At 44.0% G+C, this 14,978-nt stretch overlaps 1 protein-coding gene across 4 annotated transcripts in view; it reads right to left on the bottom strand.

The window, feature by feature from the left end:
• greb1 (growth regulating estrogen receptor binding 1) overlaps positions 1 to 14,978 on the bottom strand; it is a 396,947-nt gene that overhangs the window by 207,462 nt on the left and 174,507 nt on the right. For all 4 annotated transcript variants that reach the window (XM_070885003.1, XM_070885002.1, XM_070885004.1 and 1 more), the window contains 3 exons: positions 12,894 to 13,088; positions 9,624 to 9,783; positions 5,435 to 5,548 (listed from right to left, as the gene is read on the bottom strand). In XM_070885003.1, the coding sequence (XP_070741104.1) occupies positions 5,435 to 5,548; positions 9,624 to 9,783 (274 nt within the window). In that variant the 5' untranslated portion in view covers positions 12,894 to 13,088. The remainder of the gene's footprint in view (positions 1 to 5,434; positions 5,549 to 9,623; positions 9,784 to 12,893; positions 13,089 to 14,978) is intronic.

The following is a 14,978-nucleotide window of genomic DNA, read 5'->3' as shown; positions in this document are numbered from 1 at the left end:
TTTGCCACGGCTTCAGTTTGCGGGAATTTTAGAATTCTTGCAACCGCCCCACCCACCCCCATCCTCATATTTCCCATTCCCAGCGGTATACATGGGTGGTATATTCTAACAAGTTGAAAATTCGAGATTCAGTATTTAATTACAGTTATAATGTTGTAACAGCAAGTTTATCAATTTACAAATAGCTTTCTTGTAAAAATCATAGCAGATTAGCAGCCCTCATGTTAACTGTCGCTTTGCCTTTGTTCCACTATGCAGGACATTTATTTTACAAATGGAAACAAAAATGAAAAGTAGTTTAGTTATATTATACAAAATGTAAAAAAGAAATGGTACAGAATACATAAAAGCTATTTGCCAAGGGTTAGCTTACAATAACAACCTATTTGCTTGTTCATCCTTTGTTAAATAAATTTGCTTAATAGTTTTAAAATTAAAATGAAGTCTGAAGGTATAACGCTCCAAACATTCGTCAAAGGTGAAACAAACCCATGAGGGCTTAGGATAATTGCAGTAATTAAGAAATATTAAACTGTGATTTGTTATCCCAGACACATTCCCAAAAGGCATTCGATAAGGTGCCACACAAAAGGTTACTGCAGAAGATAAAGGTACGCGGAGCCAGAGGAAATGTATTAGCATGGATAGAGAATTGGCTGGCTAACAAAGCAGAGAGTCGGGATCAATGGGTCCTTTTTGGGTTGGAAATCAGTGGTTAGTGGTGTGCCACAGGGATCGGTGCTGGGACCACAACTGTTTACAATATACATAGATGACCTGGAAGAGGGGACAGAGTGTAGTGTAACAAAATTTGCAGATGACACAAAGATTAGTGGGAAAGCGGGTTGTGTGGAGGACACAGAGAGGCTGCAAAGAGATTTAGATAGGTTAAGTGAATGGGCTAAGGTTTGGCAGATGGAATACACTGTCGGAAAATGGGAGGTCATCCACCTTTGGGAAAAAAACAGTAAAAGGGAATATTATTTGAATGGGGAGAAATTACAACATGCTGCGGTGCAGAGGGACCTGGGGGTTCTTGTGCATGAATCCCAAAAAGTTAGTTTGCAGGTGCAGCAGGTAATCAGGAAGGCGAATGGAATGTTGGCAAAAGCAAAAGACAGAAAGGAGATGAGGAAAAGTGGAGGGCAGAGAAACCCAAGGCAAAGAACAAAAAGGGCCACTGTACAGCAAAATTCTAAAAGGACAAAGGGTGTTAAAAAAAACAAGCCTGAAGGCTTTGTGTCTTAATGCAAGGAGTATCCGCAATAAGGTGGATGAATTAACTGTGCAAATAGATGTTAACAAATATGATGTGATTGGGATTACGGAGACGTGGCTCCAGGATGATCAGGGCTGGGAACTCAACATCCAGGGGTATTCAACATTCAGGAAAGATAGAATAAAAGGAAAAGGAGGTGGGGTAGCATTGCTGGTTAAGGAGCAAATTAAGGCAATAGTTCGGAAGGACATTAGCTTGGATGATGTGGAATCTATATGGGTAGAGCTGCAGAATACCAAAGGGCAAAAAACGTTAGTGGGAGTTGTGTACAGGCCTCCAAACAGTAGTAGTGATGTTGGGGAGGGCATCAAACATGAAATTAGGGGTGCGTGCAATAAAGGTGCAGCAGTTATAATGGGTGACTTTAATATGCACATAGATTGGGTTAACCAAACTGGAAGCAATACGGTGGAGGAGGATTTCCTGGAGTGCATAAGGGATGGTTTTTTAGACCAATATGTCGAGGAACCAACTAGGGGGGAGGCCATCTTAGACTGGGTGTTGTGTAATGAGAGAGGATTAATTAGCAATCTCGTTGTGCGAGGCCCCTTGGGGAAGAGTGACCATAATATGGTGGAATTCTGCATTAGGATGGAGAATGAAACAGTTAATTCAGAGACCATGGTCCAGAACTTAAAGAAGGGTAACTTTGAAGGTATGAGGCGTGAATTGGCTAGCATAGATTGGCGAATGATACTGAAGGGGTTGACTGTGGATGGGCAATGGCAGACATTTAGAGACCGCATGGATGAACTACAACAATTGTACATTCCTGACTGGCGTAAAAATAAAAAAGGGAAGGTGGCTCAACCGTGGCTATCAAGCGAAATCAGGGATAGCATTAAAGCCAAGGAAGTGGCATACAAATTGGCCAGAAATAGCAGCGAACCCGGGGACTGGGAGAAATTTAGAACTCAGCAGAGGAGGACAAAGGGTTTGATTAGGGCAGGGAAAATGGAGTACGAGAAGAAGCTTGCAGGGAACATTAAGACGGATTGCAAAAGTTTCTATAGATATGTAAAGAGAAAAAGGTTAGTAAAAACAAACGTAGGTCCCCTGCAGTCAGAATCAGGGGAAGTCAGAACGGGGAACAAAGAAATGGCGGACCAATTGAACAAGTACTTTGGTTCGGTATTCACTGAGGAGGACACAAACAACCTTCCGGATATAAAAGGGGTCGGAGGGTCTAGTAAGGAGGAGGAACTGAGGGAAATCCTTATTAGTCGGAAAATTGTGTTGGGGAAATTGATGGGATTGAAGACCGATAAATCCCCAGGGCCTGATGGACTGCATCCCAGAGTACTTAAGGAGGTGGCCTTGGAAATAGTGGATGCATTGACAGTCATTTTCCAACATTCCATTGACTCTGGATCAGTTCCTATGGAGTGGAGGGTAGCCAATGTAACCCCACTTTTTAAAAAAGGAGGGAGAGAGAAAACAGGGAATTATAGACCGGTCAGCCTGACATCGGTAGTGGGTAAAATGATGGAATCAATTATTAAGGATGTCATAGCAGAGCATTTGGAAAGAGGTGACATGATAGGTCCAAGTCAGCATGGATTTGTGAAAGGGAAATCATGCTTGACGAATCTTCTGGAATTTTTTGAGGATGTTTCCAATAAAGTGGACAAGGGAGAACCAGTTGATGTGGTATATTTGGACTTTCAGAAGGCTTTCGACAAGGTCCCAACACAAGAGATTAATGTGCAAAGTTAAAGCACATGGGATTGGGGGTAGTGTGCTGACATGGATTGAGAACTGGTTGTCAGACAGGAAGCAAAGAGTAGGAGTAAATGAGGACTTTTCAGAATAGCAGGCAGTGACTAGTGGGGTACCGCAAGGTTCTGTGCTGGGGTCCCAGCTGTTTACACTGTACATTAATGATTTAGACGAGGGGATTAAATGTAGTATCTCCAAATTTGCGGATGACACTAAGTTGGGTGGCAGTGTGAGCTGCGAGGAGGATGCTATGAGGCTGCAGAGCGACTTGGATAGGTTAGGTGAGTGGGCAAATGCATGGCAGATGAAGTATAATGTGGATAAATGTGAGGTTATCCACTTTGGTGGTAAAAACAGAGAGACAGACTATTATCTGAATGGTGACAGATTAGGAAAAGGGGAGGTGCAAAGAGACCTGGGTGTCATGGTACATCAGTCATTGAAGGTTGGCATGCAGGTACAGCAAGCGGTTAAGAAAGCAAATGGCATGTTGGCCTTCATAGCGAGGGGATTTGAGTACAGGGGCAGGGAGGTGTTGCTACAGTTGTACAGGGCCTTGGTGAGGCCACACCTGGAGTATTGTGTACAGTTTTGGTCTCCTAACCTGAGGAAGGACATTCTTGCTATTGAGGGAGTGCAGCAAAGGTTCACCAGACTGATTCCCGGGATGGCGGGACTGACCTATCAAGAAAGACTGGATCAACTGGGCTTGTATTCACTGGAGTTCAGAAGAATGAGAGGGGACCTCATAGAAACGTTTAAAATTCTGACGGGGTTAGACAGGTTAGATGCAGGAAGAATGTTCCCAATGTTGGGGAAGTCCAGAACCAGGGGAGACAGTCTAAGGATAAGGGGGAAGCCATTTAGGACCAAGATGAGGAGGAATTTCTTCACCCAGAGAGTGGTGAACCTGCGTAATTCTCTACCACAGAAAGTTGTTGAGGCCAATTCACTAAATATATTCAAAAAGGAGTTAGATGAAGTCCTTACTAGGGGAATCGTGAGAAAGCAGGAATGGGGTACTGAAGTTGCATGTTCAGCCATGAACTCATTGAATGGTGGTGCAGGCTAGAAGGGCCGAATGGCCTACTCCTGCACCTAGTTTCTATGTTTCTATGTTTCATTGCGAGAGGGATGGAGTACAAAAGCAGGGAGGTCCTGCTGCAACTGTACAGGGTATTGGTGAGGTCGCACCAGGAGTACTGCGTGCAGTTTTGGTCATCTTACTTAAGGAAGGATATACTAGCTTTGGAGGGGGTACAGAGACGATTCACTAGTCTGATACCGGAGATGAGAGGGTTACCTTATGATGATGGATTGAATAGACTGGGTCTTTACTCGTTGGGAGTTCAGAAGGATGAGGGGTGATCTTATAGAAACATTTAAAATAATGAAAGGGATAGACAAGATAGAGGCAGAGAGGTTGTTTCCACTGGTCGGGGAGACGAGAACCAGGGGGCACAGCCTCAAAATACAGGGGAGCCAATTTAAAACCGAGTTGAGAAGGAATTTCTTCTCCCAGAGCGTTGTGAATCTGTGGAATTCTCTGCCCAAGGAGACAGTCGAGTCGAGCTCATTGAATGTATTCAAATCACAGATAGATAGATTTTTAACCAATTAGGGAATTAAGGGTTATGGGGAGCGGGCGGGTAAGTGGAGCTGAGTCCACGGCCAGATCAGCCATGATCTTGTTGAATGGCGGAGCAGGCTCGAGGGGCTAGATGGCCTACTCCTGTTCCTAATTCTTTTGTTCTTATGTACCTAGATCTCAAGGCTTGGATAGTCATTTTTGAAGGTCTGGGAAGTTGGGACTCACCCCTGAGAGTGATCTTAGATACGAGAGTCAAAATAATTCAGTAAGAGCAGTAAAAGTCCAAAAACCCAAAAGAGACGCCATCAAATCTCCCTTCCCATCAGTTTGATATTTCATCCGTGACAGTTAACAGGCGAGAAGCCATAGGGCCAGTGGAGGCAGGATCGATGCTAATATGAAACATTTTTAGTACAGGTACCACCAACGAAGTAATCTGAAATAGCATTCAGGGTCACAAAGGCAGTATTAAAACTTGGAACTGGTGGAGCTACACTCCCCGCAGTACATGCCTTAATGTAAGGGCAAACAAGAAGATGGACGAGGGGAGGAGTCACAATTCAGAGGATATAGTACATACAGGTGACACTATGTAGTTAGGCAAGAGAAATCATGTTATGGATTGATGTCATGTATATTTTTTAAGGGGTAAAAGAGGAAAAAAATTGCAATGTTCATTCACTCCCTGCTCTTGTTCCACCCTGTTCGCAACTATTTCCTATAATTCCAAACTAAGGAATTTATGGAGCCCAATTTAGTTGTTTAAGTTTAAGGCCGGCCACTCTTTATAACACTAAATTCCACTGAAAATCAACATTCTTTAAATGAAAGCTTTATCTACTTACCATCAGTGGTGCAACACCCTTCTGGGGGAGCCTTCATCTGATATGGAATGAGAGGGCTGCTGGACCCTGATCCTTCATCCTCCTCCTCTTCTTCGGTCCCTGGTCTTTTGCAAGCTGTATTATGTGGCAGGCCATTTATATTACTAACACACAAACATTTGATTCTATCCTAGCCCCAGAATCTTCACCATCAATTTAACTATCCATTTTACACTGGTGGAATTCTTTTAAAACAGAACATTAATAGTGGGGTAAAGTTTCCTGTCCAGCATGTCTTGCATGCCGTTCTGTGTGTCAGTTTCAGAACTAAAATTTAATCTGAATGGACAGCAAATAATGGATGCATGCACCCAGATTCTCATATGCACTCCCAACATGCAGAGTCTGATATGTGTCTACAAAACATGAAGACCATACGGAACCATACTAATGAGAAAGGAAAGGGTGTTGGTGGACTATGTTGGGAATGCTTGCAGGAGCGTCCTGAAACGGCTAGCACTGTGGCCTAGCCCTGAATCGCCATTGATCAGAGGATTCTCATTGTCCCAGAGGCAAGCCGAACATCTGCAGGTAGGCCACAATTTTTCATTTTGGTCCATCCCCGCAAATTCACACTTTCATCAGCCAGAACGTCCCAATCACCCAGGTCAGAGGCAAAACAGTTGCAGGCTGCCCGAGCGATTCAAATGGCCCAGGAAAGGAAGTAGGGGAAATCCCAGAGCTGGACAGGTGTGGCAGACTTCAGGTGCACTGTTCCTGTTTAACACACAAGGGGCCCAAAGTTGGCCAGGAGTTGCTCCGTTTTTTTTGGAGCAACTTGATTTTTTTTTGGAGTATCTTAAAAATCGCAATTCTGGAATTTAATTTGTGCCAGTGTAAGTGAGTTAGTTAATTTTTTTTTAAGTTTAGTTTTTTTCCCCAAAAGGGAGCGTTACCGGCCACCTACGCCTGTTTTGGCCATTTAAGCCAGTTTGGACAGCTAATAGTTGCTCCAAACTAACTTAGGCCAGTGTATGTGGCCACTTGTAGCCTGCACAGAAAACCCTTGTGGAGAGTTAAGAAATCAATGCAGGTAAGTACATTTAAAGCACCAAGCACTAAACAAAGCACAAAAATAAGCATTCAGTCACAAATAAAAAATACAAGGAAGCTGAGAGGACCTGCACCTAGCACCAAGACTTACAAAGCACGAAACAAAGCACAAAAAGTAATAAGCAATTAATTAATAAAAAAATAGAAGGAACCCTGCACCTAAAGCACCAAGACCAAAGTAATAAGCAATCAATCAATAACAAATAAAAAATAGAAGTCCCACCTTTATGTGAAGGGAGGCAGCAGGCCACCCATGAGGGAGCCCATTCGGCCAGGGATAGGGGCGGCATGCTTTGGCCCCTCCCACACAGCCTGCAGAGCACACTCACAGATTCTGGAGGCGAGGAGCTACTACGCATGCGCGCATACTCTAGCGTGCATATGCAGAGGTCTTGGCACTGTTTTCAACGCCGGGACCTGGCTCCGCCCCGAATCCAGTTGCCACGCTGTTCCACCATCAAGGAGAGGCTGGGGAGCGGCCAAACTCGGCCTGAAGATTTTTGCCGCCCTCGGAGTTCTACAACAGCGGCCCACCTCTGGTGAGTGCACCAGAAATCTGTACTGGCCAAATTTGGTCCCAAACAGAGGGGGCCCAGGAAAATTAGCCTTATTATATGATTTTAAACTTCAATCAGTTAGGTCAGCTTGTTCACTGAATGCCATATTGAAGACAATACTTGTACTTCACTGTAAGTTGCCCAAAATAATAATGAACAAGAAATGCTCGTCCTTCAGTGTCTCTGTGCCAATGTCAGCACAAAATCAAGTGCACTTATACAGCAACAGCACAAAATGAATGGATTGTTCAGTAGCTGAAGGATTATTTGTATCTGCTGAGAAAACACTGATCCAGACCAGCAAATGCACAAGAAATTTAAAGCAGATTTCCCTGTACACACTGGGAGGGAGCCTTGTTACTATGGCTGAAAAAATAATTTCTATCAATACAGTCCACTCTTGAGAATTCAAAGCAATTTCTGTGCAAAAAATGTTAAGTATCAGCACTTTTAATTAAGCAATATAAATAAGCACAGCAAAGTGAGAAATTAGGTAATCAGCTAATTTGAAATAAGTGACTTAGGGTTAGACTTTCCTCTTCATTTTCGGCGGTTTTCTCGGCGGTACTGCTCTTTTTCGGCGGAAAACCACCCGGCGAAAGTTTCCACCATTTTTTTTTTTAAAAAAGAGTTCTGCCGACATTTACAAAATATCACTGGGGAGCAGATCGCCGAGAAAAATCACCACCGGCCAAGTTTGGGCTCAGCAATGACCCGTAAGTAAGATCGAAAAAAACGCCCACGAAAAGCTGTTGCAACAGGGCGGAAGCTAAGTACCCCGCAAAGAAAGGTAAGTTAAAAGTTTTTTTTAATAATTATTTTAAATTTCTTTCATGACGATTTAAGTTAAAAAAAGGGTCTTGAGAATGTTTTCTAAATTTTTGATTTTTGTTTCATTTTAAAAATATTTTTTGAGTTTGCCCCCCCCCCCTCCCTAGGCCATACCGCAGCCTCGGTCTAAATTTGAGCACTTACCGCCAATTCTGGTTAAGAACTGCCCATTTTGCCAAGGATCACATTTGACCGCCAAGAATCTACGTGTAAGATCCATTTTCTCGCCAGGCAGTATTTTTTTCCTTTTTTGTGGAATTTTTCACCAGCTTTATTTGAAAAAACTTAGCGGTCTTTTTGGGTGGCAATCCGGCGGTGGGGGGCTTTAGGGAAAGTCTAGCCCTTAGAATTAAAAGTTGACTAGTAAATCGGAATGTTCTAAACTCTTGTGCATCCTGCTGTTGTTTCTTTTGTCTGTAGGAATGAATGCAATGTCTATTTAATCATCCTTTACACTTTGGGGTGGAAATTCGTTTCATCCCGATTTCAGGCTTGAAATAGGCGGAGTGCGAGGAGCGCACACGATAAGCGAAAACCCAAGAATCACCCGAACTTGGTAATCGGGCCTCATCAACATATTGCCGGCGAGTTGCAGATGCCAGACATCCAGAGGCAGCTCGCCTATTCCAGGTAGATGAAGTCGGGCCGGCTGCCTTCTTGGCAGCGGTCCTCGGGTATTTCCGGGGGGCGGGGGCAATCGGGTGGGAAGGGAACAAAACCGGGAGGGGGCTGGCAACTTGCAAGTCACTAGTACTTCACTGTAGGTTGCCCAAAATAACATTTATAATAAACAAGAAATACTAGCCCTTCAGTGTCTCTGTGCCAATGTCAGCACAATATCAAGTGCCTTTATATAGCAACAGCACAAAATGAATGGATGGCTCAGTAGCTGAAGGATTATTTGTATCTGGGACATCTGTAGAGCCGGGAGGAGCACTCAAGCTGTTCCCAGATCCACAATCAGGAAAATGTATATTTTGTAAACTTACCTTTTTGATGGCAGCCTGCTAGTTAGGTCGCATTTGAACTTGGTTATCCTGAACACAGCGGGCCAGGCGCTGGCTGTATTCCAGCAGCTCAATTTGGAAAGGTGTTAGACACCACCCCCCCCCCCTCCCACCAGCCCCACCCCCACCCCCACCATTTGCATATACAAAGGACCCAATACCTGTTTCAGGCGTGGGCCCTGGACGTCTATAGTAAAGCCTTTACCAATGTGGAATATACACGTACACCGCCCAGCATATTGAATTTTTAGATATCTGTTTTACACCTGTAAAATAGGCGCGGTTGTCAATGAATTTCTGAGCTTTTAAACCTAAATGTAGCCTAATGTAGAGGGGAACAATCCTGCAATCTTTGCTACAGATAATACAACTGACTAATTTTAGAGTCTGTTTGATAAAACTATTTCTGAGAATCTACCTGCCAGAGGTAATTATCAATTGTGATGTTAGATAGGTACCAGTAGCAACAACCAAATTAGTCAGAAAATGGAGTACTTAATACAAAAATTGCACACTTAAAAATCTAACAATGAAAAGAGATGTAAAGTTAATATGAGCTACCAACATGTGATTTTTCCCCTGAAAAGTGGAAACCTTTTATCTTTTGCTCATTTAAAATAGACTATACACTAATATTAATGTTTTTATTAGACTTAAAAACAAATATAAAAACAAGTTTAAAAAAAGGAATCATGTTCTTACCTTCCAAGTTAGAGGTCAATTGGTGCTCAGCCTCTAGATATAACTGGGAAAATACAGGCCTCGGGACCAAGTTGTTTGAACGCAGGGAGGCTTCAATAGAATTGTGTAGAACTTCTTCAAAGCGCGTTGTCTTCAGTTGCCCAGCATATGAGTTTCCCATCTTTATAAAAAGAGAAACAACCAAAAACTCAGAAGCAGCTGATGACAGAACTGAACACAGAGAGTAAAATTTAAAGTTTCTGAAACTAAGTTGGGCTATTCGAAGAGGAATTATATTTTCCTTCTGAATTTTCTTAAACATGCTCAGTAAAGTAAAGCAGGACAGCAAAAGCTCCCTGCTGGTAGATTACAGGAAACACCGTGCTCAACAGCCCAGGGGCAGAGGCACTGCAGAGTTTGACATCCTTCTTATGGAGGTTATTGACATCTAATGTTACAGGTTAATGAGGCATGCAAAAGCAGAGAGCACGCATTTAAAACAGCAATAAACCCTGTCGACAAGACAGGCTCATTCTCCTAGGTAAAAGGCAGCAGGAACTATTCAAATATAAATATCTGTGAAGCCTACTAGTGCATGTTTGTTTTGTCACATGGATTAGTCTAGACTGGGACTACAAGCTTTACATTGACTTATTCTAAGACTAGTCGTTTTGTTGCAGACAATTTATGTTGAATATTGAAGGCGCCAATTGGTCTGAATTTGCAAACCTTGAAAAAAATGTTTGAGCTTGCAATCCTTGAACAAAGCCAAAGAATACAACAAAAAGTGGTGTGAATAGTGATATGTAATAAAGGCAGACTTCTTGAAGATCTGATTAGATCACAAAACAGCTACACAAAATAGTAGCTTTACTGAATGATGTGATTAGAGTGTCCCCAGATGACTGTCTGGCTTGCTATATGTTCGTATTTTTCCTTGGTGACTATTCTATTGTCCTGTAAAGTCACAAGATTAAGAGCACATCACCCTTGGAAACAACCACAGACAATCTGACCCAGGGTTATAATATCCGGCTCATTGGAGTGAATTAAAACTAGTGGATTATTGACAGCTTATATTGACATCTAAATTTTTCCCAGCATTAATGCAGTCAGAGATGTACATAACAGGAAAACAAATTAAATACTTCTCAGAATTTTTAAATCTTGATGTTTTATCATAAATTTAATTGGTAGAAATATTCAAATGTCTTTGGAGGAGTGGAATCCAGTAAATAATTCAACTCATGATTATGACAGCAGTCAGAGATGTAAAAAGGATTCCTGTATTTCACAGAACTACTTACACATCAATGAATACAGATAAGAAATCTCAATTTTAAATGAGTTTTCTCCTGAGGGGTCTTGTTTTTCTAATAAATTGTCCGTTGATGTGAAATATCAGCCATAAAAGGTAAACTTGTTTCAAACAACAGTCATCAACTTAAGTGTGGATCGAAATCACAGAGCACACTGGGAGACTGAATCAGTTCATCAATTCTGGCAGCAGTGTGAGGCACCGGACCTAGAAACACGACAGCACACAATAATGTGCTGAAGGAGGAGCTATCGAACAAGTCTTATGATCCAGAGGAAGTTCCCAACATAACGAGGAAGATCGCGGAGGCCATAACGACTCAAGTAAAAGAGTGTGCGTTTGAGAGATACAAACTGGTGGTACAGGTCGTTATTGGAGAGCAGAGAGGTGAAGGAATGAACTGGCTGCACGGTTTTTCTGGGATGCTGACACAGATAACTTTGCGCAGGAAGTGTACGTGGATGACAGCTGTTCTGTGTCGCTGCTGCCTTTGGCTGCTACTACTATTAGCAGACGTCAGGGATTTAACCGGAGCCAGTACAGATATGAAATGCCTTTCTTATGTGATTATGTTAAAGTTTTTGCATCTGTACAATAGGTTTTATAGTAAAACGTTGCCTAATGCATGAGCTCGCACCATGAATAAAGAAATATAGTGATTCTGTTAAAAAAACTCCTCTTCTTCTTAGGGAAATTCTTCGTATCGAGGATGACTTGCTTCCACACCAAAAATGGATGAGTTCACAGGTATTTTAATGAAGGACCGAATATTCCAGGTCCAGAACTACGGGCTTAATTTTCCCCAAAGCTGTTAACTTGAAGTTATGCCTGTTTTTTTGGGGCCCCATGTACGCCCAAAAAAAATCATCCAGTTTCCCCGTTTGAATTCTTAGTTTTGGCGCCGCCTAGCCTGTCATTTAGTTTTGGGGATGGAACTCAAGATCTGCGCCAAAAAGATCGGGTTGCCACAGTAACCAGGGACACAATGCAGGCCGAGGCTGGAAAGTGAAACATGCAGCCGGCTCACAGCAACCTGCACAAGCACATTAAACATTGCAGCAACTTAACTCCATTAAATTATTAAAGTGTCCCCCCCACCCCGCCGAATGATGGTCCCCGCATCTATCCCTGGCCAAATAACCCCCTAGTCCCCGTACCTACCTCTGGCTGAATGGTCTCCCCCGCCACCCCCACCGTCCCCCAACACCCCCCTCCCTTCCCGGTCCCTGCACCTCTCCCTGGCCGAATGGCCTCCCCACCTCCTCCCAGTCCCCACACCTGTCCCTGGCCAAATGGCCTCCTCACTATGCCCAAGAGGCTTCTCCCCCTCTCTCTTACCTTTCTTGCTGCCGCTGTCCAGGCAGCTGCAGCACTGATTTACTTACCGTCACTAATTTTTTTAAACTCACCAGAAGGTTTTTCTACAGAGGCCACATATGCCGCCGGCTTAAGAAGAATTAGAGTAAATCAGAGCTGGCCAAACTTGCCTAAATGGCCAGAATTGGCACAGGTGGCAGGTTACGGCCCGATGACTGAAAAAAACCCCTAAAAAATTGTAACTAACTGAGTTACGCTGGCGCACACTGATTGGGGAAGCTTGTATTTTTTTTTTTAAACTTAAGCCAAAAAAAGCGGCGCTCGCCAAAAATACGGTGCAAATCACCGGGTAAAATTGAGCCCTACATGTTGAAGGGTGGAAAATGCCTGTGCGTAGATTTTTTTTTTTTAACGTGTTGTGGCCATTGCACACCAGCCACCACACGGGCTCAACAGAGCTAGGTCTTGGTCCAGTGTCAAGGATTAACCAAGACGACTAGAGACCACGCTCTGCTGTACGGACCTAGTGCGCGTACATATCACAGCGTGGGCTGGCCCGTGCTGCCCCTGGGCCCTCGCCTCTTCTGAGCCCCGCTCATGTCACTCTGCAATCCCTCGCCGCTCCTGCTGTACCTCCTCACGCTCCAATCACCAACCTGGATTATAGTGATGTTCAATCCAGTCGCCCTCTTCACTGCCGTCGCCCTTCTGCACCAGCTCACGTTACTCCCTGGAGTGGTATGCTCCCTTTAAGGCCCCGACCTGCCGTAGATGTTCCTCGCAAGTCTATTCGTTGGCAGCACAAAAACTATCAAGGAGGTGGCAGCAATCCGACAGGCTATGGACATTTCCTGTAAAAGGTGACAACTTTTAGTGGCACAGACAAGAAATGGGAGGACAAAAATAAAAATGAGAAGCAGAATGAGATACAGCAGAGGAAAATAGAAAGAAAAATAGAAATAGATTGAAAAGCAGCAAAGATAGAAGGCATGTATATTACAAAAGTAAAAAGAACAGAGAGAAATAGTAGGTAATGAGAAAGAAAATAAACCTCAAACAGCAGGAACAGAAGGAGAATAGAGAAAAGGCAATTAAAAAAAACACAGCAGGGAGACAAGCAAAACAGACAGAAACAAGTACATATCGAACAGAGTGGGGAAAAAAAAAGAAATGGCCTGGATTCTGCGGTGCCAATGATGGCAGCGTATTCCAGGTTTCCGCATATGCTATTTGCCCAACTACTGCCCTGCAAATGCCCACGAAACCCTTACACCATATAAAAACAGCAGGCATAAGACCCGCTTTCACCAGCATAAGGGTTAATATAAATCTTAAATTAAAAATTTTAAAAATCAAGCACAAACACTTAAAATTAGTTTATGCAAATTTTGGTCTGATTAAAAGGTTTAAAACTTCTTTTTAAAAAAATTACATTTATATTGTATATGCTTTTGTGAAAGGACTTTTAATTAAATTTGAAAATGTCAATATTTTTTTTATTCCAGTTGTATAAATTATTTAATTATTTGGGGATTCTTCATATGCACATGGAGATTCCATTCGTAAATGGAATCCCCATAAGCATATTAAGAATCCTCCTTTCTGATTGGAGGATCTGGCCCTTGCGACACCAGGGACGCTGCCGAACTGCCTACGTCCCTGGGATTCGTGGCCTTTTACATAGGCATATGCCTGCTGGGCCAGGACACAAAGGCTGGAATTTTACACCGCTGAGAGGGCGGGATTGGAGGCAGGTCAGCTGTTTTTTGAAATGACTGACAGCGGGTCAGGACCCCGCTGTCAACCCGCCTCCACGCTACTCTCCCAGGTGTCGGGTCTGTCAGCGCTTAGCAGACCAAATGGCGGGGGAGGCAATTTAGATTATTAAGAGCTTGTTAACAGGCACTTAAACTATTTTAAGCTCGCCTTTCGATTTTAAGAGTTGGCTAACGGCTTCCCTGCTGCTCGGGGATCACATCAGGTAACGAGGACAGGTGTTGTGTCAGCATGGGTGATTTCTGAACTTGACAGCTCCTGCACACTCTCAACTTTGCCATCCTCGCCGGCCGTCCGGACACGCCATGGCGTACCATCTTGCCGTCCGGAGGAGGCGGGGGTCCCCGATGGAGGGCACTCTACGCAGGGGTCCTCCCACTATTCGTCGGGGACTTGGCCTGGAGGGTGGTGCACGGAGCAGTGCCGTGCAATAAATTTTTAAGCCGGTTCACGGACTCCCAGGCCGCCTGCAATTTCTGCGGTCTGGAGGAGTCCGTGTTCCATGTTTTTATTGAGTGCACGAGGTTGCAGCCCCTGTTCCATTATTTGAAGGGGCTGCTCCTGAAATTCTGGCTGCACTTCAGTCCCACTCTCCTGATCTTTGGGCACCCTGTGCGGAGGGGAGCGGGTAGGTCCGAAGGCCTCCTCGTAGGACTGCTCCTGGCACGGCCAAGGGTGCCATCAGCCGGTCCAGGCAGCGGGCGGTCGAGGGGGTCGTTCAACCTGACTGCCTGCCTCTCTTCCGCTCTTACATCCGGTCCAGGGTGTCCTTGGAGATGGAGCACGCGGTGTCCACCGGTACGCTCGCGGCCTTCCGCGAGAGGTGGGCTCCGGAGGGACTGGAGTGCATCATCACGCCCGGCAACCAAATTTTAATTTGATTTTAAGTTTTTAAGTTTAATTTGTTTTAATTGCCGGTGCTTTTAGTGTCCCCCTTCCCTTTTATAGGGGGCACTGGGGAAAAA

The sequence above is a fragment of the Pristiophorus japonicus genome, chromosome 7 (assembly GCF_044704955.1).
Source record: "Pristiophorus japonicus isolate sPriJap1 chromosome 7, sPriJap1.hap1, whole genome shotgun sequence".
NCBI lineage: Eukaryota > Metazoa > Chordata > Chondrichthyes > Pristiophoridae > Pristiophorus > Pristiophorus japonicus.
This window is presented reverse-complemented; position numbering and strand designations above follow the sequence as displayed.